Source organism: Poecilia reticulata, linkage group LG10 (genome assembly GCF_000633615.1).
Source record: "Poecilia reticulata strain Guanapo linkage group LG10, Guppy_female_1.0+MT, whole genome shotgun sequence".
NCBI lineage: Eukaryota > Metazoa > Chordata > Actinopteri > Cyprinodontiformes > Poeciliidae > Poecilia > Poecilia reticulata.
In genome coordinates this window covers 13,793,538-13,819,235 of record NC_024340.1, presented here as the reverse complement: position 1 = coordinate 13,819,235, position 25,698 = coordinate 13,793,538, and the positions used below count along the sequence as shown (strand labels likewise).

Here is a 25,698-nt window from a genome sequence, read left to right as displayed (position 1 = left end):
TTAAAATGGGAATGAAGCAGTCAGCCTATCAGCAGCAACACCCCTTATAGTCATACATGCAGAACTTACACTTTCTAGGGGTGTTAGAAACACAGTAATGTGGTCAGAATACCATTCAGAACAATCACGGCTTTATTCCTCATTTTTATCTGTTTTTTTTTTATTTAGCATGTTTCACAACAGACTGGCGACCTGTCCAGGGTGACCCCGCCTCTCGCCCGAAACGTTCGCTGGAGAGGCACCAGCACCTCCCGACCCCATTAGGGTGTAAGATGATGGATGGATGGATGTTTCAGAACCATATTAAGTATTCTTGCTGCTGGGAGGATCTGATGTCAAACCTGATTACACAAGTGTCTACATAAATTGTTTATTTAATGAGTGTGGAATTGTTGAATTTTCTCTCTATTGCTTCAGATTGGCAGAAACAAAGTTTTCTGGTCTGTTATTTATATATCAGATTATGTAAGTGGTGGTCATTGACACATCTTTCCACTGTAGTTGATCTTGTTCTGAGTAGAAAGAGACAAATATGCAATCCCTTCAGTTTATCAGTCTAAGTTCTAATCAAAAATCTAGTCAAAGTCCGGCATACTTGAAGTGAATGAGCATAGACAATCTTTTTCTATTTATGAAATTAATAAAGAAGCTAACGTACTGTGACTGTCATTAATCCACCTGTCAGACTTAAGTAAAGTCACTGAGCCACAATAAAACAATAGCAGTAGAATATAAGTCAAAACAATATTGCAAGGCCAAACTAACAACAGGAGTTGATTTTAGAGGGAAATCTATGGCTGCTCTTTCCTTGTTTGCATTGCCATATTAGTTTTCATGCAAATCTGCACAAAAGGACATGCCATGCTGTGCAACAAATCTTTTATCAGTGTAATACTTAACATTTAGTTACTACCAAGAGCTCAATTAGTGCAGTACACTAGGCTTTGCTGTGATGGAATCATTTTAGACCCATATTCATTCATCAACGTTGTGCTGGAAAAGTGTTTAAACTGTTTTGTTCCAACACACAAGCATTATGTTTTTCGGAGGCAAAAAATCAGGGTCTGTGAAGTTAAGAGCAATAATTCTCTTTTATGTAGTTGACATTTCCTACTGCAGTGAGATTGTAAAAACATGGCTACATCTTCAGAGCTATAAGAGATCAACTCCTAGTCTACATCCTTGATTTTGACAATTTAAAACTGAAGCTAAATATTTTGATATCTGTGGGATATCAATACATGTTAGCAAATGCCAATAACACTCAGCACTTTCACAAGAGACAGTAGCTAAGCTTATTCCAGTCAAACAATGTCCATGTTGCAATGTTAAAATCATAGTGGCTGAAAGTACCTGGTGCATTAATCATCTTCATCAGCAGTAACCTGCCCGTCTGCTCTAAGACCATTAAACAGAGGTAAGCTTTTTAATTTTGCAACAGGCTGTTATAGGTTTAATTACATTAAGGTTGGTAAATTGCTGTGCTTTTCATTATCTTATATCTCTTTGGAAATTTCACCGACAGACTCGCAGTCAGCTCATCAACCGGACTGACACAGCTGGGTACCTGTTATGCTGAGAAAACAGCATAACAGGTGTTGTAAAGTTTGCTCTTGTAAACAGACTTTACAAAGGCATAGATGGCTAATATGTTATTATAGTATGTATATTAAAATTAGCAGTTTTATCTTCTTAAACCAGCTATAATGCAGGGATTTCTGATGTCCTCTTTGTCATTAAACACTGTGAGAATGTATTCGGTTTTCTGAAAATGTACTGCAAACTGGCATTTGCCAACAGGAGTAAGGGGAACCTTTACCAATAATTTCATATTTCTATGCTATCTGGCACAACACCCTTTTGGATGGAGGCATTGGGGAACACACACAAAGGAGTGTTTACAGGGTTACTGAACCCTGACTGATGTGTTGCTTTGAGCGCATTGGTCCTAGCTGAGTTATGAGGGTGACTGGCTGTAAGCTGTCCAGGTACCTCAGCAAAACAATCTCAGAATCCTCCAATAACGGAGATGGAAGGCAAAAAGCAGAAAGAGGGACATCCCTTCATCAAAAATGTTCAGGAAGTAAGAGTTTCGGCACAAGAACAAAGCTGCAGTTCCAGGCCAGGTTTACAGGATGTCAAGTTTGATGGTCTTCTCTACTCTCAAACTCTGGAGGGATGAACAAGGACTGAATTAAACCATCCAAAAGGTTAGCAGAAACAATTAGACTGTTAAAAGATCTTACAGTGATACAGTCAACAATTGCATGTTCATTAACTTATCAAACATATTTTTTGTCACTGCTAACTTTCACACAGTTGGGGTAAAGTAATACACAGATGACAAAAAATATCCAGATAAAGCTGTAACCCTCTTTAGCATTGCATATGTGCAAGTTAAATCAATCAGAACCTCAAATTTATTCAGCTAAATTATAAAGCCAACACTTCAGGTCAGACTCTATTCTAAGATTTGGCTTATATTTAAGAAAACTAGTAAGATTATATTTGCAACATTTCAAGTCAATCAAAAGGCAAATTAATTGGTCAGCTTATTTTTCTTGCTATGTCCCCAAATATAAAAATACTAAAATCACAGTCAAAATTGTACAAATTTCTGTGGAATAGCACCTAAACTACCTCTGAGAAAAGGGACAAGCGTTGCAACCAATGCAGTCCATACTTTATCCAGTAATCCTGGATTGGAAAATTGGACATTTGCATAAAGTTCAGCTACTGAAGTGAGCTGAGTTATGTAAGATAACTCTGCTAAATTGCTTAGCTTTTTGGTGCATAGTCCAAAAGTCATTTGTTCATTAGCTTTTTATGTGTTGCAGTGTAACACGTCACTTACAAACGACCTATCTGCCCAATAATTAGTTGGTTAAGATCTGGTCATTTCATGTGTTGTTTGAGATTTGCTGCTCTGCACTTAAATAAGCCAGCTGGAATGGTTTGGGTGTTTCATACAGAATGACTGTATGTCACCTAAACCACCTCAATTTGAGGTTCTTTTGGACATTTTCCACTGAGAAAAGGCCTTTGGTGAAACCCAGAACTCCCAACATGCACCTAAACAACAGGCAGAGTTTGTTTTTTACGTTGAAGTTGATTTTCTTTAGCATGATCACATGAAGACTATATTTCTGTGTTTAAAAGCCAATATTAAAACAGGCACCTGTGTGTTTACTTCACTGTAAAGTAGTGGAAATAAATATCTGAAACAATCCATATCTTGAGTTAAATTAATGAGACACAGCTCTGTTGTTCTGCTTTAAAAAAATATAAAACTGTTTAAAAAGTGCAATTCTTTTTTGAATGTTTTTTCTGCAAAAGAAAGTTAGTAAATCATTTCAAGTCAGTCATTTCAAGTCTTGTTCTTCTCTTTCTCTCTTTCTGCACCCAAAATAATTTATTTGGAAATCTACATAAATTATTATGAGAAAATTTAATCTTGAATATTTTATGCTTTTTTTTTTTTCCTCCCAGAAGCACCTATTTTGCAGATATTTTTTTTTTTACCATTCAGAAAATCATTCACACAAGCTCACAGTTTCTGAGAAGTTCAGCAGCATGTTCTGTGTTAAAATTAATCACACGGAGGAGGATGGACATAATATTTGGATGGTCCAACATTTAAATGAATTGTGATGCTGGTTAAAATTTGAGCAGCCATTAACTTTCAAAATTCAACGAGTAATGACCCCCTTACCACAGGCAGTCATGAGGAGACAAATTACTAAGAGTTACTTTCAATCTCTGGTCTGTTTGACTCGCTACATTTTAAAATCTCTGTTTCCCTGAAGGCAGCACTGATAACTCTCAGTATGGCATCATTTATTTTACCTCTTCTTTGTCCTCCTCTTCACCTAGAGCTGTTTTTCTCTTATACTGCATGTTCCTGCTTCTTCCTTTCACAGTGTTGTTTGTATTAGTCCCCTTTTCTTGTAGTCTTTTATTTCTTTTGCTCATGGCTTTTTAATAATCGTTTCTTGGGTGTTAAAAAAAACACTTCTAGCTCTGGGCATTTTATCTCAACAGTGAAACTTGAAGATAATCAGGACGATCCTCTTGTACTCCTTCCTGAAGTTGTGGTTCAGGACGCCGTAGATGACGGCGTTGAGGCAGCTGTTGAAGTACGCCATGAAGTAGCTGGCTGTGAACAGCCACTCTGGGATGGCTCGACTCAGCCTGGAGTCCAGCGCCACCACCAGGCCAATCAGGTTCAGCGGCGCCCAGCACACAGCGAATAGCACGAACACCACGAACATGGTGAGAAAGTTGCGAAGGTCGTGCGGTTTGATTTTGGGCCGCGAGTCTGGCTTTACCCTGCGTCTGACCTGGATCACCAGAATCCAGATGCGCAGGTAGCAATAGGTGACGATGCTCATGGGCAGAATGAAGTGCACCACCACCACTGTGATGGTGTACAGCGAGCTAACCGACTGCGCGAAGGTGCAGGAGTACACCCGCGGGTCGTACTGCAGCGACTCCACAAACCAATTGGGCACGATGGCTAGGATTGTGAGCGTCCAGACAAGCATAACGTAGCACATAGTGTTGCTGCTGGAGAAAACTTTGTCGTACTTGAGGTTGTGGCAGATGTAGCAGTATCGATTGATTGCGATGCCGGTTATGTTGAAGATGGAGCCGATGACACTGAGGCCCATGAGGAAGCCGCTGATCTGACAGTGGATGTAACCTGCAATCCAGCCATTATGGAAGATGGCTGTCAGGACCAGTGGGTACGGATAGATGGCCACCACCAAGTCAGCAAAGGCCAGGCTAACCACAAAGGCATTTCCTACAAGAAACAGAAAGTGAGGAAAAGACAGAAGTTTAATAGAACAAATGATTTATACAGCTGTGTTTAAATTCATCTCCTGTTTCATCTTAGTCTTCAAAAAGCCAGATTTCTACAATTTTCTATGTTCAAGGAGCTTTCAAAGTTTTTGGTTTGCTTTATAACTCATTTTGATTAATTATCTAACAGTTCTCAAGTACATCGGTTTTGGTTAAGTCATCAACTATGACCTCAGTTTTTATTTATTTTTAACCAGTTCCTTAATTACATAAATTATTTGTAATAGATGGAGTTTAATTTTGTAATTTAAAAAGCGCACTCATGTTCTGTTTAATTAAATCAACTCGCTTTCTTTGGGTTTTGAAATTTCAAAAGTTATGTTTTTGATGAACCTGAAGAAATGAGAGTAATGAACAGACTCAGCAGTTGCAGTGCGTTTGTGCTTGTTTCTTTATTTAAATTCGTGCCAAGAAACACAAAGCTCCCATTGAAGTTTATTGAGCAGATTGATTTCCAGATATGGCAACTACACAAAAGAAAAATAATACCTTTCAAGCCTCTGCAGGCAGATTTTTGGAGGTGAAAGGATTAAAAGACTTCTTTCATTTTATTATTCTCTAAGACAGCTGGCAGCCTTTTCATCCGTATTGATTTTGCAGAAACACATGTTTACATGTTCCCAGATTCATGTGGGGAACTGAATGTTGTGGTAAATTAAACAACAATAAAAAAACAAGTTTTAAGATACTTGTTCAACAAAGAAGAAATACGTGATTACATTTTATTGGAACCTAGAGGAAACTGGTGTCAAAATAATGTGAGGTCATCACATTTGTCCCATGCTAAAGATTCTAGCTTAGCGGTAAAAGAGGAGAACGGCCTGCAGAATTGTCCAACAATGGAACCAGTGATATGGGACAGAACTGAAACACATCATGTCATTTCCATCATGTAAAGAGGATGCTCCACAGACTAGTCAGCTGCATGACACATTCCTTCCACCTGCCAACCTTTTAGTGATAAGATATGAATCATGACTGAAAAATTAAAAAAAACAGTGAAAGTGAGCAGATCCATTGAGCAGAACGGACTCGAGTGAGGTTAATTGATTAGGATGTCTTATTTATCTTTCCTGTCCTGCAAAGGTCTTAGAATTCTTCTTGAGAATCTGAGGAGTTTCTAAGCAGAAGCATGTTTGGGGTTTCCCTCATGGACTCATGACCTCATGGCATTTAACACACTTACAGGCCAAGTTTCATGCAGCATTTATGAAACAGCATTCATTGGCCAGTCACAGTGTGCAATTGGGAATTGTTCACAATAGTTATTTACATGACACTCCTACATTTATTCATTACTTCAGGGGCTTCAGCTGCAGAATATGCGGCACGAATAGACAGAATGTGGCATAACAGAAGAACGTTCTCCCACATAAAACTTTACAGTCTTTCAGCGCAGACTTTAAAGGAGCACTAAAAGACAAATCCAAACTTGGAATGTAGTTCATCACATAAAGTCCATGGTAATGTTGTATTTTATAAGTTTATTATACTGGGATAGTTCCCATCATTTAATAGTCACATTTGGGATGTTTGATCCAGAAAAACCCTCTCTTGTTTGGGGGGACAAAGAAATGATTTACCAAACCCATTGCAGAAATGTATTAATTAAACCGGTCAATGCTTTACATTGATTAGGTGGGTAGATGAATGGATCTGTGTAAAATATAACTTGAATGAAAATACATTTACAGAATAAACTGGTTGTGAGTAAGCACTGTATGTTTGAGGTGTCCACATGTACCCGACTTTAATAAACTGAGCTTTTCAGCTGCAATAATACAAAGGAAGGAACGATTTAAATGCAGGGCACTTCACTTGGGGCAGCAGGTAAATGTTAAACCCATAATTCAGACATTCAAAGACTTTCTCTCCCATGTGTGAGAGCCAGACCTCCACAGCACATCAGGTGAGCTGTTTTTTTATTGTTGAAACATACTGTATTTGCCTAAGCAAGCAGCTGAAAATTGGAATAAAATTGAAACCACCTGCGACTGGCTGGTAGAGCTGTGTTTACATCTCCCCCAGGGAGCAACAGCACATTGCATTCATTTTTGGTGAAGTCAGCTTGAGCTGCCTGAAGTGGTTAGAGCGCTCACTGCTACACTGAAGATGGTTGCTACAGTTTTATTCATTATTTCTGACTCTTGATAGCACAAGTAAAGTGCACTGATGAACTTTGAAGAGATTAATGATGGAGAGAAGCTGGAAATCTTTTATTAAGTTATTTTCTTGCTTACTTCTTTTTTTTTCTTTCACTGGTATGCATCTTGTTTTAAAAATACAAGATTTTGCTTATTTGAATTTAAAATATACTGGAACAAATGTGCAACCCAATCTTACTAAAGAACAAAGCTTCACATTGTGAAAAAGTTGCATAGAATGTGTGGAGATTATGGCTCTACAACAAGTTTGTCTTCCATTATCTTGGCTTCCAGTGTGCTGCATCCTTCGCTACCTCTGTGGAAGGGTTAGAGACTTTAGATGCAGCTCATTCAGAGGCCTGTCGCTTTGTCTGGCGACTGCAGACTGTTTCAAATCGCACTCCCTTGGATCAACAGAGAGGGCATCCAAAATCTGGTTTTGTTGCCATGTTTCAGACTCAGTGGAAAATGTTTCTTTTTCTTTTCTAGACAGCATAAAGACACAGAAATCCCTGCGTACATTCCAGAAGCAACTGAATCAAGTAACACACAGAAAAACAAACTTTCAAGAATAAAAGGAGAACCTTATCATAGAAGCAAACACCACACAATTAAATACCTCAGAGTCGCTACAGAAGACGTGAAGTTATTGAAAGCCCCCAAAGAAGTGGAAAGGAAATACATATGTACAAATTTAAGGCTAATATGAACATATATATTTACTAGGACATCAAAAAAAAAAAATTATATATCTAAAGAGTGCAATATTTTGTGCCAGACATCTCAGAAAGTGAAATGGCCATTTTGCAGAGGTGATCACCCTGTGGCACTGCATAGGAAGCATAGGAAGCACCGACTACTTTGATAAATGCCTTCAAGTCATCTGCCATGTCTGGTGTCTTTTATCTTCCTCTGGACAACAGCCTATAGATTTTCTCTGGGGTTCAGGTCAGGGGAGTTTTCTGGCCAATCACAAACAGGAACACCATGCATAGTCATTGAACCAGCTTTTGGTATCTTTGGCAGTGTGGGCAGGTGCCAAGTCCTGCTGGAAAATAAAATCAGCATAGCCATACAGCTAGTCAACAGAGGGAAGCAGGAAGCGATGCAGAGTTTGCTGGTAGACGGCTGCATTGACTGAATTTCAGAAAACACAGTGGACCAACATCAGCAGGTGACAAGGCACCCCAATTCATCACTGACCATCGAAACTTAACTGGTCTTGGATTATGTGCCTCTTTATTCTCCTTCCATACATTAGGACCATGATTTTTAAATGAAATGCAGAATTTATTCTGAAAACAGTACTCTGGATCATTGTGTAGCAGTGTAGTTCCCATTATCCGTAGCCCAGGTAAAAGCCCTTTGACATTGTCTCCGGTTCGGGAGTACACTGACATGGAGAATACAACATTTGTAGCCTGTGTCAACTATTCATGGAATGGATTTTAATTGACGATTCACTGAAGGCTGCTGTTCTCCCTGTTGCTGGGGCACTTTCCATTCAATTTTCTGTTAATGTGTTTGGATAAAGAACTCTGTGAGCAATCAGCTTCTTCAGCTATGACCTTTCGTGATTGACTCTCCTTGGGAAGGGTCACCTGTCTTACCCTTGATAGTGTGACCTACTGACCCAGAGTGAGAGACTGTTTAAGAGCTCAGGAAACCTTTGCAGGGGTTTTGAGTCAATTAGCTGATTAGGAGGTAACGCCACAAGTTTCCAATAATGACCTTTTTTATCACAGTATTCTAATTTTCCGACACACAAAATTACAACAAACAAAAACTTGAAATATATCAATCCATGTGAATATAATATGAGTTTCAGTTTCTGAGATGACTGGCAAAAAATATTGTACTTTTACACAATATCCGATTTTTTAGATGTACTTGTATACATCTAGTTGTAAAGTTGTGGCCAGTCTATAATGAATAACTAGGGAACTTTGTCTTCTCAGTCCTTGTGGAAATCTACAGCTTTTTAGCACCAATTTCCAAGTGCAGCTACCTGATTTCTAAGATATTCTTACATGCTCTCTACATACTCTCATGTTTTTACAGTTTTTGAGATGTTTCTTAATAAAATGGCATAATTCAAAAATGTTCTTCCTCTAAGTTGCATTTTCTGGTCCTAACTGTTCCTGTAAAACTTTGGATTTTAGATCCCAAGTAAACCTCTAAACGTGACCGAACTGACTACGTCTAATTACGCGCTGTGACTAAATAGTGAAGATAAGCTGTTGCTGAGCTGAAACGCCTCGGTGTGTATAAGGAGCGTCTCACCTCTCAGCTTTTTCTGTAATAAATATGTTGAGGTGGAAGCTTTTATCAGAGCACACGGAGGGAGTGTGGCCATTAACCTTGGCGGCCTTAATAAGACCTTGTTAAACCTAAATTCAGTGTTTATCACCCCATGACTCCATCTTCATTATGAGGAGTCCTCGCTGTTAATATTCCGGATGATACTCTTTGTCTGCTGCAAATCACAAGTTTCGAGCAAAGAGCTGTGGCAAACAGAACAGAGACAGGGGACTTGTTAACCGCCAGTCAATTTGTATTAGTTGGCGGTTCTGTCTTTATTACCACGGTTGCCCTTGGCAGAAAAGATCCCATCCTCTGGTGTTTACGAAACGCAAATGTTAATAGGACAGAAATAAAATGGTGACATCGTTAACGGTTCAAATCCCTGAGTAGTTGGGATTCATTAGAGATGTTCTTGCTGTAAATACTTGAGACAAGATGCATTTAATGGAAATGCCATCACTTTGCTGTTAGCCTTTAGGAACATTAAGACAATTAATGGATTAGGTTTTTTCTACGACAGTATCATCTCTGTCTGTCTGTCTTTTCAAAAATCTAATATTTCATCAAGTATGCATCTATCAAACTGCAACTATGCAGAATAAAAGGGCCTTTGAAACAAAAGTTATCTTTTCTCCGAAGCAGCCAAAGTCGTAAGAAACCACACCAGCCTTGAGAACTATTGATCAAAGCCACTTTAAGAGATTACGGAAGAGTCTGTCTTTTAAAAGCCAAACGTGAAAGTGAAATGGGTTAAGACGTCTGCACTGTACTACACTTTCCTGAACCTAAACGCAGAGATTAATCTCCTCAATTACACAATCTGCAGTTAGAAACACCTCAACTATGTAATGATAAATGAAACGGAGCCTGTTGTTAATCATGCTGCTCATTAAGACAAATGGAGACTTCATTGAGAAAGATCTCTATCTGAGCAGGGTGATCTTTGTCTTTCGAAGGCACTGAGAAGTTACAGTAGTTTCAAAGTTATTGTTTTTTACACATTGAAATTCAAATTTATGCATAGAGTTAGACAAATATCTAATCTGATCATCTGCTCTGTGGAGGGAGAAGTGCTGCGAACGTTTTTCCTTTAGTGTTCCCAAGTCCATATGTTTGTCTCACTGAAACGGGGAGATGCCAGCATGCGGGGCGCTTCTAGTTACCGGAGAGAGGCTGCTTTGAAATGTGAGTCTCTCTACACAGCGAGTGTTTCAGTTCATTCTCCCGGTAGTGAGAATGTGGCACCGCCGGGGTCTTTGATCGTGTCGGCAGCTCTGACGGCTGCTTCTGGTGCTGCTGGATCCCTGTTGAAGTGGAGCAGCAAACATGGCTGTCACCTTCAGACACACTTCAGGTAGCAGTTTGGAGGTAAAAATAGCCGCTTGTTTGTCAGCTTGTGTCTTTGGATGTGGATTACCGCATGGAGCCCACAGTTTGGGGTTAGAAAACTGAAGTCAGTAGCGTCTGAAAAGTCATCCGAGGCAAACTTAAGAAAAAGCTCTGCCAGGATTGCGCTTTTTTAAACTTATTTTCTATTTTTCTCTCTGAAACTGTAGCTTATGTGGTATATTGAAGGGACACTGTGCTGTTATCCCATCCTTATTTTAAAGAACTGCAAACTTGAATGTGTTTTATTAAACTGCTACATTATGTGAAAGATCAGAACAGAAACCAGTGCATCACTTGAAGGTAGAAAGAAAAGCAATACTTTTACAATACAGTGAGAACCCACTGAACATTTCACATTTCGCTACAAAACAGTGAAGGCCCTTTGTTGAACACAGTGTGATAACACCAACTATCAATGGAAAATATGTGTTTCAGGAGGGTTTTGGCCCTGTGATATTTATTCAGTCACATGACAATGATGCAGCACAGCCTGTTTAACTGAAGCAGAGAAGCAGTGTGGGGTGTGATCGCTTTTATACGGTGACGAAAGTGGAGGAAAACGTATTCAAGACATATGCCATGGGTAAATATGGTAAATACTGCCATAACAGCAGTATAAATATCTAATACCAACAATGACTCAAATTTTTTTGCCTGTGCATCCCTAATAATTACTTTTCTATAGCTTAGAAAGTTAACCTGTAAAAATAATGGCTCTATAAATTGATGAGTCAAAAATTATGCAAATATTTTGAATAAAATAAACAGGTAGCAATCTCACAGACACTTGAAAAAATGTTTCTAGCCTCCTCTAGTCTTAAGATTTGGTCCTCATCATTCTGAGTCAGTTTAATAGATGAACTGTAACTTTGCAGAAGCTTTTTTAATATTTGTGTCCTGTGGGATCCTACATCATCTTTGTCAGACACAGAAACACACACCAGTTATGTGCTTTATGAACTCCGCCAACATTGTGACTGGTGATGGTATGAATGAAGTTTATTTTCCGGTTCGTCATGCTGCATGCAGCTGCGCTCCACTCCGCTGCGCACTTTGCCACTTTGTAAAGAACTGCTGCAAGATTCGCTGTCTGTTGTCTGTTCCATCTAGCGGATAAGAACTAACCACGAGGCAGCAGCTTAGGGAGGACGTCATGTGAAAGAAAAGCTGTCGCATTTTGTGCAGCGCTCCAATCAATTTAAGTATGCCCATTGGTCCCCTGAAAAACGATGCAAACCTGGACATTTTCATAAATCAATGAAATCCCCCCGGATGCTCCCGACAGGACATGAAAAGTGGACGTGTCCAGGGAAAAGAGGACGTTTGGTCACCCTAGTTTTGATGCAACTTTTTGTCCTCTTCTTGAGCGAAACGTGAATTTAAAGCAACCCCAATGAGGTTTTCACACTCTGATCTCTGCCTAGCTTTAACACTTAGCTGCTGCTGTTACTGTTACAACTTCATCTTAAAGTAGCTAAAGCTATCCAGACCATGAGGCTACAGAAGACACAGTGCCCACATGTTTGTTTTATTTTCAGTTTCTCATTTCAGTTTTGTAAGTTTATATTATCTTAGAATACAATATGATCAGGCTAGAATGTGCCTGGAAGATTTCCAAGGAAAGTATTGGCTCCCTTAACAGGGCTGGGTGTCCTTCTGTCTCAGGTTCTCACCGTTTCACTCACTTTAAGTTTCTCTAAACTCAAAGCAAAATGAGCAAACAGCTCCTCCCATGACACGACAGAGCCAAGACCCAGCAGCTACTGAGATGTGGACTCAGCAGGTCATCTAAATTAAAACGGGGTGAATAAAATATGGGCATGAAATGCTCAATCACTTTAAAATAAAGCCACCTAAGTCAGTGGAGAATAGATCAGCTCAGCATTATCATCATCCTGACACTAAAACACTGCAATTTATGTTTCAATTTCCTCATGGCTGACATTTATGGGAAAACTAGTTTTATGACGGAGACAGAATTAAAGTTACAATGCATAAACCAGGTCCAGTAATGCTCTGTCAGCTACAGTTATAAAAACATGCACAACTCTTCATGTTTTATAATAATAAGTAATTATGCAAAAAGAAATCAAAACGTTATTTATGCTGATTACATTTACTTTAGTTTTTTTTAATGTAAACTAATTTTACACTGATGCTCCTAAATGTTTTATTTAGGGGCACCGGAGCTGCCAGTAAAATGCAAAGACAAAACAAAACAAGCTTGAACTTTAGTATAAAAATATGAGGACATTTTCAAAAGGTCTTTCCTTCATTGTCCACGCAGATGCACTCACACTCATCTGCTGCCCATGATAAACAAGCTCTGCAATGGTGGCGAAGTTACTATGTAGCGCCCCCCACTGGAGGAAATGCACAGCAGCTGCTTTGTGTGGAACCAGAGCTCCATTATGAGCCTTATCGCTGCTTTTTGCAACATAGTGTCCGTCACTATTTTCTCCCTCTTATTTTCCCCCCTCCCTGTTTCATTGAGATGAATGCATCAGCACAGATAATAAAGCAATTATCTACTTGTTAAATTCAAGACTTTTCTCTGCAGTGAATGGACAGAGTGTAGTTCAAGCAATGAGATTTTTGATAAAATCCCAGAGTTTAGCAGAAACTCCAGTGGCATGCTAAACAAGCTTTTGGTCTGAAAGATTATAGAGTTAATGGGAAGATGGATGGAGATAAACACAGGTCAGCATAACCATTTCAGATGCTCTGAAAAATGCTCTTATAAAATGATTTATATCAAAGCATGTTCAACTGCATGATTGGCCCAGATATAAATCTAATGGGGATTTTTTTGGTAAGTCACACATATTTATTTTTTAATGAATAAATCTATAATTTTTCTTTCACATCACCAGTTTGTATTACTCTGGGTCAGGATAAAATCATATAATCAAACCTGTAGTTGTTGCATAACAAAATGTGAAAAGGGTCGAAGAGCATTAACATTCTTACAAGTCACTCTCATCTCAATTCTGTTTCTAAATCAGTAAACGTATGGTAATAAACATAGAAAATCTTAAAATGAAGGCTAAAAATAGGGACTCGTTTCATAAAAAAAACAATGCAGAATACAAATTTAAACATCTTCTTTTGGTGAAAATTAGAGTTGAGACATTTTCACTCCTGCTTTGAATTCATGTTGCCGCCTGTCACAGGAGGACTTCAGATCACAGAAACTGATGCTAACCAAACGGACGCGTTGCATCAGCAGACCAGCTGTGCTGCAGCAAGCAAGTAGCTAGAGAAACCTCGCAGCCTTTGATCCGCGCATGGCTTGAGTCATTAGATCATTTTAGTAGAACATAACTGAGTCTTAGGAACACTGATGAAAGTCCAGAAAAGCTAATGAAACATGTTTTTCCTTCTTATTTTTCACACTTAAACAGCTCAAAGTGAACACTACATAGACATTTTAAAACGGATATAATTTTGTTTGCAAAATCAAACATTAAACAAGAATAAGCAATCAAAGGCCTCGTTTACATAATTAATGCCCAGCTTTTTGCATATTTTAACTGATATTTTTTTCAACTATTTCTCTTTGGTTTTCTTACGTCACACATCCATTAATTAAATGATCCCCGTCACCTATTTTTAAGACTTTAATCATATTTTCATGGCTTTGCTCACAAAGAAGAATTTCAAGGTTTTAATCAAATCCTTATCTAGTCCTAAAAATGTAATTTTACGTGTTTACATGAAGTCTAACTTTTTGCCCTCAGTACTTGGTGTCATCAGTTGTTATGATAAAGTGGCTTATGCTACAATTTCTGTTTGAATGAAGGGTGGTTTATAAAAGCAGAATCCATTTTCCATTGAGTTAAAAACAGCAAAAATGTGTTTAGTTTGTCATGATAATATTTAACATCTCTTTGTTGCTGCTTCCTGTCAAGTCAGGCTTGTAGATGCATGTCAGTTTAACCCCGTAATTATGTCTGAAAAGCTACATCTTCTCTAAAAACTGAAAAAATATATCACAATTGGCATTGTAATATATTTGCCAATGTTTTGTGGTTATTAAGCTTGATTATAGTGTGTAGTGTGCAATTAAACTCGACTGTAATGGATATAGTGCCATGTTGTTGATGATCTTTGTTTTTTTAACTATCAAGCTTTTATTATAGATTTCAAAACTGGACGGCTGCGTCTTGACGCAGTGGTAAATGGGCTCTGGCTGAGCTTCAGAAGCCAAAACTCAACCATCCAACGCCCTCAACGCACTGCTGCATACCAGGCAATATACTGTGTTACATCTTCTCGGTTATAATTTAGATTATCTGTCTTATGTCTTACTGTTACTGCATAGTGACAGATTTAACAAATATGTAAAAAAAAAAAACATTTTTACTGAAGTTACCCACTGCAGATTTAATGTGATGTTTTCTTTCTGAGCAGTGGTTTTGGTCATCTGATTGCCATGCATCCTGTTTACATACATTTATAGAAGCAACATGATCTTCCTGAATAACAAACCCAGAACATCCCGGTTGTTAATGGAGAGAACAATATGTAGGTTGACCTTTTGACCCCCCTGGTCTCTACATCTCAACCTCAAGTAAGCAGAAGACAATGAGTGGTGTGAAATGTATTTATTTTTGATATATTTGAATGAAAATAATGCCAAAGTAATTTGAGAAATTGTTCATGTATCAATTTAGGAAAAAATAAGATGCCATGAGCTCGTAGAATAATGTTCCATATCTGTCATAATATTCAAACTGGGACGACAGCATGTGGTTTATGGTGATGCGATGAGGAAGGTGAAGATTCTTTGTTTCTTTTCCACTTATGTATTTCATGTTTTAATCACTCTGATAGATTCAGATGTAATGAATCATAGAATAGAATAATCAATTTCCTTCTCATGGGTGTTGGATGCTAAAAGACGAGAGAAGGAAACCACAAAGGGTCCTGCAAATAAGCAAAATATGTTGAACCCCAAAATTAATCTCAATATAAAAGGCGCAAAAACCACAATCTAATAAGGGTGGAAGATTAAAATACAAGTTTAATGCATTGGGATATGATTTATAAATGCTAATACTTGGTTATCTAAATGTTTTTGTACTGATATCTTAATTTCAAGGAAGGCACAAGTCAGAACTCAGAAATGCAAATGCACAATTCACACAGGATATAGTGTAGTAAGTTCATATCAAAGTTATGAGGGAGTGGCTGAAGCTTCATTCTGACAAAATGAAATAATGACTTGGACTAGACCTGTGCCCTCTGGCAGCTGTGTAAAACTAAAATTAATTATTCTGAAAGATAGTAAACCTGGTGAACCTTATTACATAGTTTCAACTAGAGGCAATTAAATGGGGTTGATCATCACGGTCAACCCGAAGATCATCAAAAAACCAATGTCAAGTTGCAAAATTGATTCTGTCAAGTTTAGAATTCTGAACTCTAATATTTAGTAGGTTTTCAAAAGACATGCATATATCCTCTGCATATAGTAATAAATGTAGCCATAATACGTTGGGCTAGATGGATTCCCAATACCAGCGATGAAGTTCAAGTTGCTGGTTTGGTGTTTGATAACTGCAAAATTAATAGTGATCAAGATGCTAAGACTCAGAGAGGAGGAGACATGATGGTGATGGAAAAGAATGAGAAAACTGAGGAAAACGTGGCTTCTTCACAACCTATATCATCATGGTAATATTCCACAAGAATATCAGTATTGACCAACTTCCAACTATTGTGCAGCCTTGTTTCTTAAGGGTGCCTTCACACCGGCACTGTTTATTCTGTAGTTTGTTTGTCTAGTAAGTCGTTCATTTGGGGAGGTGTGAATGTGTGTGAATCAAACTCTGATGCTGACCAAACAAGCAAACTCTGCTCCATCTAAAAACCTAGGTCTTGGTGCGGTTTAAGTGAACTCTGGTGCAGTTTGAATGCACGCGTTAATGCAAAGTGAACCAAAGACCGCTCCAACAGCAGGGTTAAATACTGCAAAAAGAAAAAAAGAGGGAGAAAAAGGTTATGGTCTTTTACCAACAACAAAAAAATTCTACCACCACTAAAATCTGATGCCTCTTCATTGTTAAACATTTTTTTCATCAAGATGGAAGTTCATGTCTCCTTCAGTGTCTTTTCCTTAAGTGGTTCTTGGTGCAGCACCACAACAGATGAGGGGGTGAAGAACTTTGGTTCATTTGACAGTGCAGTGTGAATACAAACTGCAGAAGCTGAAAATGTGACAAATATTGCAACTTTGTTCCCCAATCGAACCAAGTCTACCAAACTCTCAAATGTGAAAACACTTTAAATAAAAAAAAATACAAACAGCTCTATTTATTTATAGTTTTTAAAAACAGTCTCTATTCAAACATTCTGAAAACACAAAAACTCTTTGACTAGACCCAAAGTTATTGGGACTTCATCCTTGTTTTCCAATGATTGAGAATCTAATACTTTTCCATTCCAGACTCATACAGTCTGTTCAGCCTACAATCGAACAAATCTGGACTGGGTGGCTTCAGGGCACAGACTAATTTTTACCCCATGACAAACAAACTGCAGATATGCATTGGTGGCTCTGAGAGTTAAAGATGAGCAGCACAGCTCTGTCTCAAAGGCCTCCAGCAGGTGATGCATCCTCACCTACACTGAGAGCATAAACAGGGTTACAGCGAATGATGAAGCGTTGTGCGCTTAAAGGAAATTAGACAAAATAAATCACGGAGGCTCGGCAGCAAACAGGAGGGTCTGACTCCTGGAGCTACAGCGACGGCGGCAGGATGAGGGCTGAGCTCAGGTCAGCACCATTAGACGTGATGTCAGGGAGGAGAGAGAGGCTGCACGGGACGAGCCTTCGCACCAGAGAGCACGACTGCCGGCTTGTTAGGCTCTCTGCCAGCTGTTGCTGCTGTTATCACAGCATCTCTCTTCTGCTCTCCATGGGTCACAGAGTCTTACTGTCATCACTCCAAATAACTGCAGCTAAGAGAAGCTGAAGCTATAATGAGAAAAAAGAAATATGCCAGCACTTAAAGTATCTACAGGTATTATTTATGTATCAAAATGCTTGAAAATATACTTTCTTTCCCCAAAAAGAAATTCATCAAACAGCTTAAAATGATGATACTTTGCTACACAGACTCAAACACAATGAAAGCCTGATTTTTAGAGAAAACCCAAAAGTTATGCTGGAAAATTCCTATTCATGTTCGCAGAGGTGGAAGAATCAATACATATATGGCAAGATTGTTTTATATCTCTTATTCTCAGTTTGTAAGTTGGGTTCAAGGTCTAGGATAGCTTCAGAAAACTGTCCAAAGAGAAAGAATCAAATCCAAGAGACTCTGGAGAGCCGGCGCTCTCTTCTAGTGTGCAGTCATGCCTGCATTTCAATGACCTTTATGTAAAAGTCATCCAAAAGAAACCTTTCCTACATCTTCACCGCTAGGTATCGAGTGTTTGCAAAGAACAGAAGAAAAGATATTCATCTCAAATCCATAGATTTTACTGTAGCTGCACCTCAAAAGGGTTAAATCTGATTGAGAAAAAGAGCAAAACAAACACTGAAACTTTTATGTGTGAGATTCTGAGGCAGGAAGATAATATAATAACCTATAATAATTCAGAACTATGGATATTAGTCTGAATTATTGCCTGTTATGTTTATAAGCAATGCCAAGATAATTACTGGTTGTCCCTCTTAAAAGCTGATCTGACAGAAAATCTGTGGTTTAACAAAGAGGCCTGCAGCTATGTCTGCAAGTTTGAAAAGGACATAACGATGAATCCTTCATTCTCTCATGAATGAAACAGTGCATGTGTCCGGATGATTTTAGACAAAAATATAGTTTTACCGCTGTGAAAAACTATGCGCCCTTTACAGATTGCTTCTGTCTTTGTTTCGCTCAGAAAAAGCTATCCAAACCAACTGTGTGACAAATTGCCTCCTTTTCTTTATTGTCAAAGTTGTACCAGAAATGGTCTTTACATTAAACTGAAATATTTATCAAAAGTTGTGCAGCTGTTAAAGGGAGATAAAACCGCTAATTTAAAGGCTAATAAGAAGCAGGTATCACATATCCAGTGGATACCCAGAGGAACTTTCCAGGGATGTTGCTTTCACTTGTGAACAATATTGTCAATGTTGCTCATTTTAATAATAATAAAAAAACTTTTTCTTTCATTGTTCTGCTTCATATTAATTGTACATTTGAAATAGAAAATCAGTTGGGTTTTTTTATGTAAAGATCGACAACATGTTTCTGTTGACAGAGGCCCTTAATATCTGTCTTGAACTTTTCCACATTTATGTTACAGCCACAAACTTATGGGGGGAAATTAATCTGAGAATAAAATAAAATGTGCACCTAATTAGGAGTTAGCATCCTACCTGTTTTAGATCCCTCCCTGGTTCGATATATATCCCCTTAGGGTGAATTACCCTAAGGGGAGTTTGATTAAATGCGGAGGAGGTCATTAACTTCTGAATAAAATGTGAGAAGAAACTATAATATGGACTCCAGCCTCTGAAGAGGTTATCTGGGTGCCTCACGCGTGTGTTAAACAGCACCATGAAGACAGGTCAGTTGTGGTAAAATTAAAGCAGGATATAATGATATTCTGAGCTCTAACATGACAATAGAGCAGCAGAAATGGAAGTAAATAAAGATCATATAGGACAAGTTTGACGAAAAGTCAAAAGAGTAAAACAAGTCACAGTCGCCCAAGTATACTTTGCTTGCAAAGTATGTTTTTACATCTCACAATGTCATTTTCCATAGGGAAAATAGGAAGTGTTTTCATCATCATTTCAGACACACCTCCAAACATGTTAGATATGAATTCATTTTTTTATTCCTGTTGACTGATATTTATGTTATAGAGGACAAAAATCCTGAGAAAAATGTTAAATGTCACCGCATTGTGTCCGCTAAAGTTCATCATTTAAAAAATACATTTAATTCAGAGTTGTTGCAAATAGTTACACTACTGATGTTTCTAATCTGGAGGTGACTGTTTTATATGAAGAAATAATATTAATTATAAGAAGGGATCATTATGGATAAAGCATAGCAATTCCTACTCAAGCTTTATTTTCAACACTTTAATAGAAGAGATGCAGGCTTCATTCAGCTGTGGCAAAGCAAATCCTATTTAGGTTTTAATTTTTATTACTCATTCATTAAGAGTTCTGCCGTTTTAGGGAGTGTTTTTGCTGTACCAGTCCTGGTTTTTTCTTCTTTTGTCATAAAACTTTCTCATCCATCTGCTGTTGTTCACTTAAAAATAAATAAATATTTAAAAGGATGCTGTGATGGATGGATTCACTTCTTTAAAGCCTCTAAATCTAATCACATCGCCGGTCGGTGTGTTTGCTCGTATATGCTTAAATCTGGTCATCGCAGATGCCTCCAAACAACTCGGGGCCACCTTCTGCAGAGAGCTGACTGATTTACATAATAATCTTCCCAGGCAGAGAGCTACAGGGCATTGTGGAGATGTTCAGAGGGAGCTCCAAGGATGTAAAGAAGAAAATGAAGGTCAAGGAAGAATCGTGAGCTTATTTTTCAAACAAATCCACTCAGTTGGTGGTATTTCTATGTCAAACCCACTGCCCCTCTGTTTTCCAGTTTCTGATTCAGCTCTGCACCAAGAAAACAACCATCTGCTGAGTTTTACTCTACGTAACACTGGGAGCCACATCAGTTTTACTGGCTAGTCTTAAATCAAGATAAATCTCCATTATTGAACAACCATAGAAATGACATAAATAAGATGAAGAATGAGCCTGATGTCAGGAAGTAGGTTAAAAATACAATCCTGAAGCGTTGTTCTGTGACTGTTGATAACGGCAAGAAAATGTGCATCAGGAAATGGTTTAGAAAGAAGTTGGAAATTGTTCAGCAAATTGGTTTCAGTAATGATCTGAGTAGGAGCAAATTCATTTACATTGACACTCTACAGACAGATGGTTTCATTCAGTCTCAATGTGAGGAAAGCTGAAACTGAGATGGGATGCAGACCACCGGCGCCTACAGCAGACTACTGGATGTCCTTTTCCCATTCTTCATTCATAGCAGGTTTCTTGGTTAGGATTGAGAGGAAGCCCACTCTCTTGGATGAAAAGCAACCCCACACACAGTCAGGATGCCCCTCCGTTGGCATGACAAAGGACTCATTGAAGCGCCCACCTGTGCTTTTCCACAAAAAAGAATGTTTTTTTACACAAATCTGAAAGATTTGTAAGAAAAAATGAAAATCCAGCAGAATTTGTCTACCCTTTATGTTGTTTTCACCTGTCAAATGTTTGTTTTCCAAAGGTAGCAGTGCTCATGCAAATATACTTACATCGAGCAAATTCTGTACTTGTGATCTAATGATGATGTGAATCGTCAAGAAAAACCAAAGGTGGAGTGTTTGAAAACCTTTTGGAAAAGATTGTGAAACTTTGACACTATTCATTAGAAAGCCCTATTCATCCAACTCCCCTTATAAGTTAGAAGTTAAAAACAATAAATATGTTTAAGCCAATAGTACCAAGCAGATGGTGTTATTGGCACTTTATTGCTTTCCACCAGAAAAAGGTAGTAAATTAAGCCAAGACATAAAGATTGGTTGCCAGTAAAGATTTTCCATTTAAATTAGTTTCTTTTTCCCCCCCAAGATGATTCCTTGTGAATTTTTCTAAAGAAAATGAAAAGGCTAATAGATGCAAAGAGGATCTGATGGATATTTGGTCTTTTGTGTTATAAAATCGGTTTTAGGAGAATAAAACAGTTTATTCAAAATATTTGACGTTTGAAATAGAACTGTATAGATGCAGTCTGCCCAATATTACAAATAGTGAGTCTTGTTTTTTTAATGTCAAATTGGAAGCAGCCACAGGAGGAGTCACAGACTTTTATTTTTTCCCTCAAGGTTCAGTCTAGTAATACATTTCAATTGATAAAAATCCCTTTACTTGTCTTCCTGTGAGGCCAGCAGCAGCAGCAGCAACAGAAGAGGCGTATTAGAAATGCTCATAGATACTATTGGGTGATATTTTGAGTTCATCAACTGGCCCAGTCTTTTATGGATTACTCTATCCATGCAGGACTGTCCTCTGCCTCTGAAAAGGTTGAGCGCCGCTGATCTACTGGCCAGAGGATCAATAAAACAGTCGGACTCATTCAGATTGATTTCCAGCTGGAACGCAGCGGCTCGTGGTTTCAAGCACAGCAAACGAGTTTAATTTGGCGGGATCTGGCAGCGAGCCAAAGCCCATCCATGCCAAACACAAAGCTCTCCTCCCTCCTTCTTCTCTGATTTAACAGCGAGTTGAGCTGAGAGTTCTGACCCGTTGAATGTAAACCATTACAGGTCAAGTTCTCCTGCAGAAGATGTCAGTAGAAGGAGAGATTGCACATCATGACTAAAGGTACTCTGACAGTTTTTCACAGATCAGGTGGCAGTTACACGATGTGAACAATAGCAATAGTTTGGCGATGATCTGATAATATGTGTCAGATGAATGGTAAGGAAGATGATGAGAGCAATTCAACCGCTGCATCTGGGAGAGAAGAAACGAGGCAATGAAGAGTCATTGAAAAAGGAAAATGGGACACCTGAGAGGACGGCTGAACAGGAGAGTCTTAAAGGGATAAATTAAATTGGAAGCGCAAGAAAAGACAGAACGGAAAAGAATGAGCTTAATTGAAGGATGAGCTGAGGAGATGAATGAGGGGAAAATGTGGAGGACAAATGAGAGGAGAGGACAGAAAGCAAAGACACAGGATGAATATAAAAAAGAGGGAAGCAGTCCATGAGGTTTTCTAGTTTTGGTTGCTACATTCCTGCCCTGGGAATCAAGGTGTACAGAGACAGAATCCATATAACCAGAGCAGCACAACCATTAGAACAGTGACACATCTGGGCTTTTATCTTTATCTACTGCCTTAGAGACAGTTTAGAAAAATAGAAAAAACTCCAAGATTTCACCCCTACCCTTTGCTGTCATGGACGGTTATCTCTACATTAGCTGATTTATTTATTTTAGCACTAAAATAAAACACATTTATTGAAAATAGTTTGCATTTGTTGGCTGATAAAACACTGTGGAAGTGCAAATGGAAACACCTGTTGATGTGGCTGAAAACATTCATTGAATAGTCGAACTATTAAATCTGTCTTGTCGTTTTTAATAATAACTCAGTGCTGTTTGTGTAATGATCAAAAATACACGTTCACACGATGAATTTGGATCAAGACGGAGCAAAATGTATCTATTTTTTTCTGCATCTGCAGAGAAATTTCAGACGAACCCACCAGCTTCTCATAGGTGTGAAATTTCCTGTCAGACTCTTTTCTTCATGGAGCGTTTAAGCTGGTTCATGGAGGAGAGCTGACCTTTCCAGTTCTCGGGTGGATATTTCGCATCTGCCATCTTCTCTGCTTTTGCTCTCTAAAGAGTGTGATCGCACAACTGCTGAGCAACGCAAACCTTTTGAACGGAGACTCACTGATCAATCGGCCAGAGATCATAACTTTTTCCTCATCAGCTCGGTTCAGTTACAGGCTGCTCGTGTACTGATGTTTTTTAACTGCTGAATAAATGCACAGAAAACAATAAAGCTCCACTTTTAAAGTAAAGATGCTTCAAAAATTAAAATCTGATTAAGTTTGTGGACATAATTTTGATGCATAAATGTGAAATATTTTCTAATATCTTAATTTTCTGTTTCATTCATGAGTATGATCTCTACGATAGAAAAGAAAATTGTATTGATCCCAAAAACTGGGCTCAGCTACTTTAAAGCTGCTCTAAAACAACAAAACCGTACCAAGCCTGATCTGGGTCAAAACTCAGGTAATAAGTAATTAATGTTTATATGCAACCAGCAACCCTCCCGACCCCATTAAGGGACAAGGGTGCAAGAAAATGGGTGGGTGGGGTGGGGTGTTTATATGCAACCACATCATATTTTTAAAAATCTCTCTCTTAAAGTTGAGCTTCCGCTAAAATATTGCTTCGTTCAGACTTTCATGGTCACTTTTCTGTTTGTGCAGCAGAGGTGTGAAGTGAACTGCGGCTCTCGCTGGCACACGACCCTCGCTGCATGTTCAACCTCCTGTTGATCTCCATTAACACTGATTGAGTTAAGTGTCTCACTAAGTGCCTCTTGATTTGAGCTTCCAGGAGGAGATGTAGCCCTTCTCCTCCTCCGTTTCTCCTCTGTTGCCTTTGGAATTAGCATGACCATTATTGCGCTTTATTTCTTATTGATTACAAAAAGGCATGAATTGGATTTACGATCCTGTTTATGGAAGTCAAGCCTCCCTCACTATTTGCATGCTGCCAAACTCATAAATGTTGCTTATCATTATTCTGATACTGTCAAATGAACATTAATAGGGTGAGCATCCTTGGTAAGTGCTTTAAATGTGATATTTTCTGCTTCAGATCATTCTCGGGTTTGGTGATTAATGAGAGTTAGTAGAGGAATCCTTCTGAATTCTTGTTTAATTAGTTGTAATTATTTTTCGCTTTACTGTGCACAGCGGTGGGACTTTTAATCAGAATGGGGTAACTATCATGTTTACAAACTCATTTGCAGGAGAAATAAGGTCTGCTTCACAAGTTTAGATCTTCAGAAATCAACGAGGCGAGTCAGATCAGCTGCAGACAACAAAAAGGGCAAAGAGAGGAAAGATCATCTCCAGGCTCATCAGTCATGTTTCCTGGTTAGAGAATGAGCAGCAACTTCCTTTTGATCCCAAACTCCTGGCACTTTAACTAAATAATGTCATTAATTAGGTATACCATTTCTTTGTCATTTTATCGCAAAAAGTTTTTTTTCTTAGGAAAATAAAACTTTTTGAAATGAGTCCTGCAGGAAAAAAAAGATTCTTGTTTAATTATTGAATTTCAAATGTTTTTACAGGGATTTCTAATGTTATACGAATCACAAGTGCATCAAATTGGCTGAAAAAGTGATCAAACTGAGGATTTTTCACACCTCTCATCATTCTGATCACACTGTCAAACTGTGTCCGTGTCTGTACCTGCTTTCCTGAGTTTTCTGTTCCTGAACACCGACACGATCACCAGCAGGTTCCCGATAACATCCACCACGATGGTCGTGATGAGGACGCCGGCCAGCACGGTGGCCACCCACGGGAAGGAGTGCTGCTGCTGACCCGGGGCACCCTCCTCGCCCGCCGCTGCCGTGGAATTGCGCGGCTCCAGGGTCCCTCCCGCCATGGTGGGCTCATGGTCCTCCAGGGACATCAGTTGCGGGAGGTGCCTTGGATCGACCAGTCGCATCGGGTCGTAGCGGCGGAAAGTGGGTCCATTCAGCATAACGCACGAAGGTCAGACTAGGCACAGCCGGAAAGGGTGCGCATGGCTGCGCGCTCGGCTGTGGTTCAGTTTTTTACGCGCCCGAGCCTCCAAAGGTAGGACAGGATATTTCAGAAGACATTACTTTTGTCTTTGGTTTATCCCACTGGACACCCACGGAAGATCAACTGGAGTCTCGATTTCTAAGGCTTAGGAAAACACATTCTGTGGCGGCAAACATTTCCCCAGTCAGTCTGGCAAACACCTTCCATCTAAACTGGAAAACAGCGGCTCAGCTGACCCGTCTCATTCTCCTGCTTTCGGTCACCGATCTGCTCTCCTGTTCATGATCTCCACTTCATTCAGCCTCACATGTGCTCTCCATCAGTCTGGAGACTTCAACATCATTTAGGTTCCTCCAGCCTCCTCTCTGAGCGCCTCAGTCTGAGCCCAGCACGTTTACGCGCCTTTAAACATCGAGCGAGATCCGCGCGCTCTCTCACCTTCCCTCTTCTCACGCGTGTGCTCGTTCTCGTGAGAGTGCACGTGCTTCTCTGAGGTTCACCAGGTAAACCGCTGTCCACCTTTGAGCATATAGACTACACACACGATACATTTTATAAGAAATATGGACACGGTAAAATCATAATAATAATAATGTAATTATATTATCAATTTAAGGAGATTACGTTTAAA

The 25,698-nt window shown here is 38.9% G+C and overlaps 1 protein-coding gene across 3 annotated transcripts in view; it reads right to left on the bottom strand.

Moving 5' to 3' along the window:
• The window catches only part of mtnr1al (melatonin receptor type 1A like), a 30,815-nt gene extending 5,322 nt beyond the window's left edge, over positions 1-25,493 (bottom strand). For 2 of the 3 annotated variants that reach the window (XR_534708.2, XR_534707.2), the window contains exons 1-2: positions 24,726-25,493; positions 3,847-4,804 (exon numbers count right to left, since the gene is read on the bottom strand). Coding sequence is in view for 1 of the 3 variants with exons in the window: in XM_008420845.2 (XP_008419067.1) it covers positions 4,035-4,804; positions 24,726-25,023 (1,068 nt within the window). In the remaining 2 variants the exon portion in view is untranslated. Of the gene's footprint in view, positions 1-219; positions 4,805-24,725 lie in introns of those variants that run through there. The other variant, XM_008420845.2, reaches the window with a different exon arrangement.
• Between the last annotated feature and the right edge of the window lie 205 nt (positions 25,494-25,698).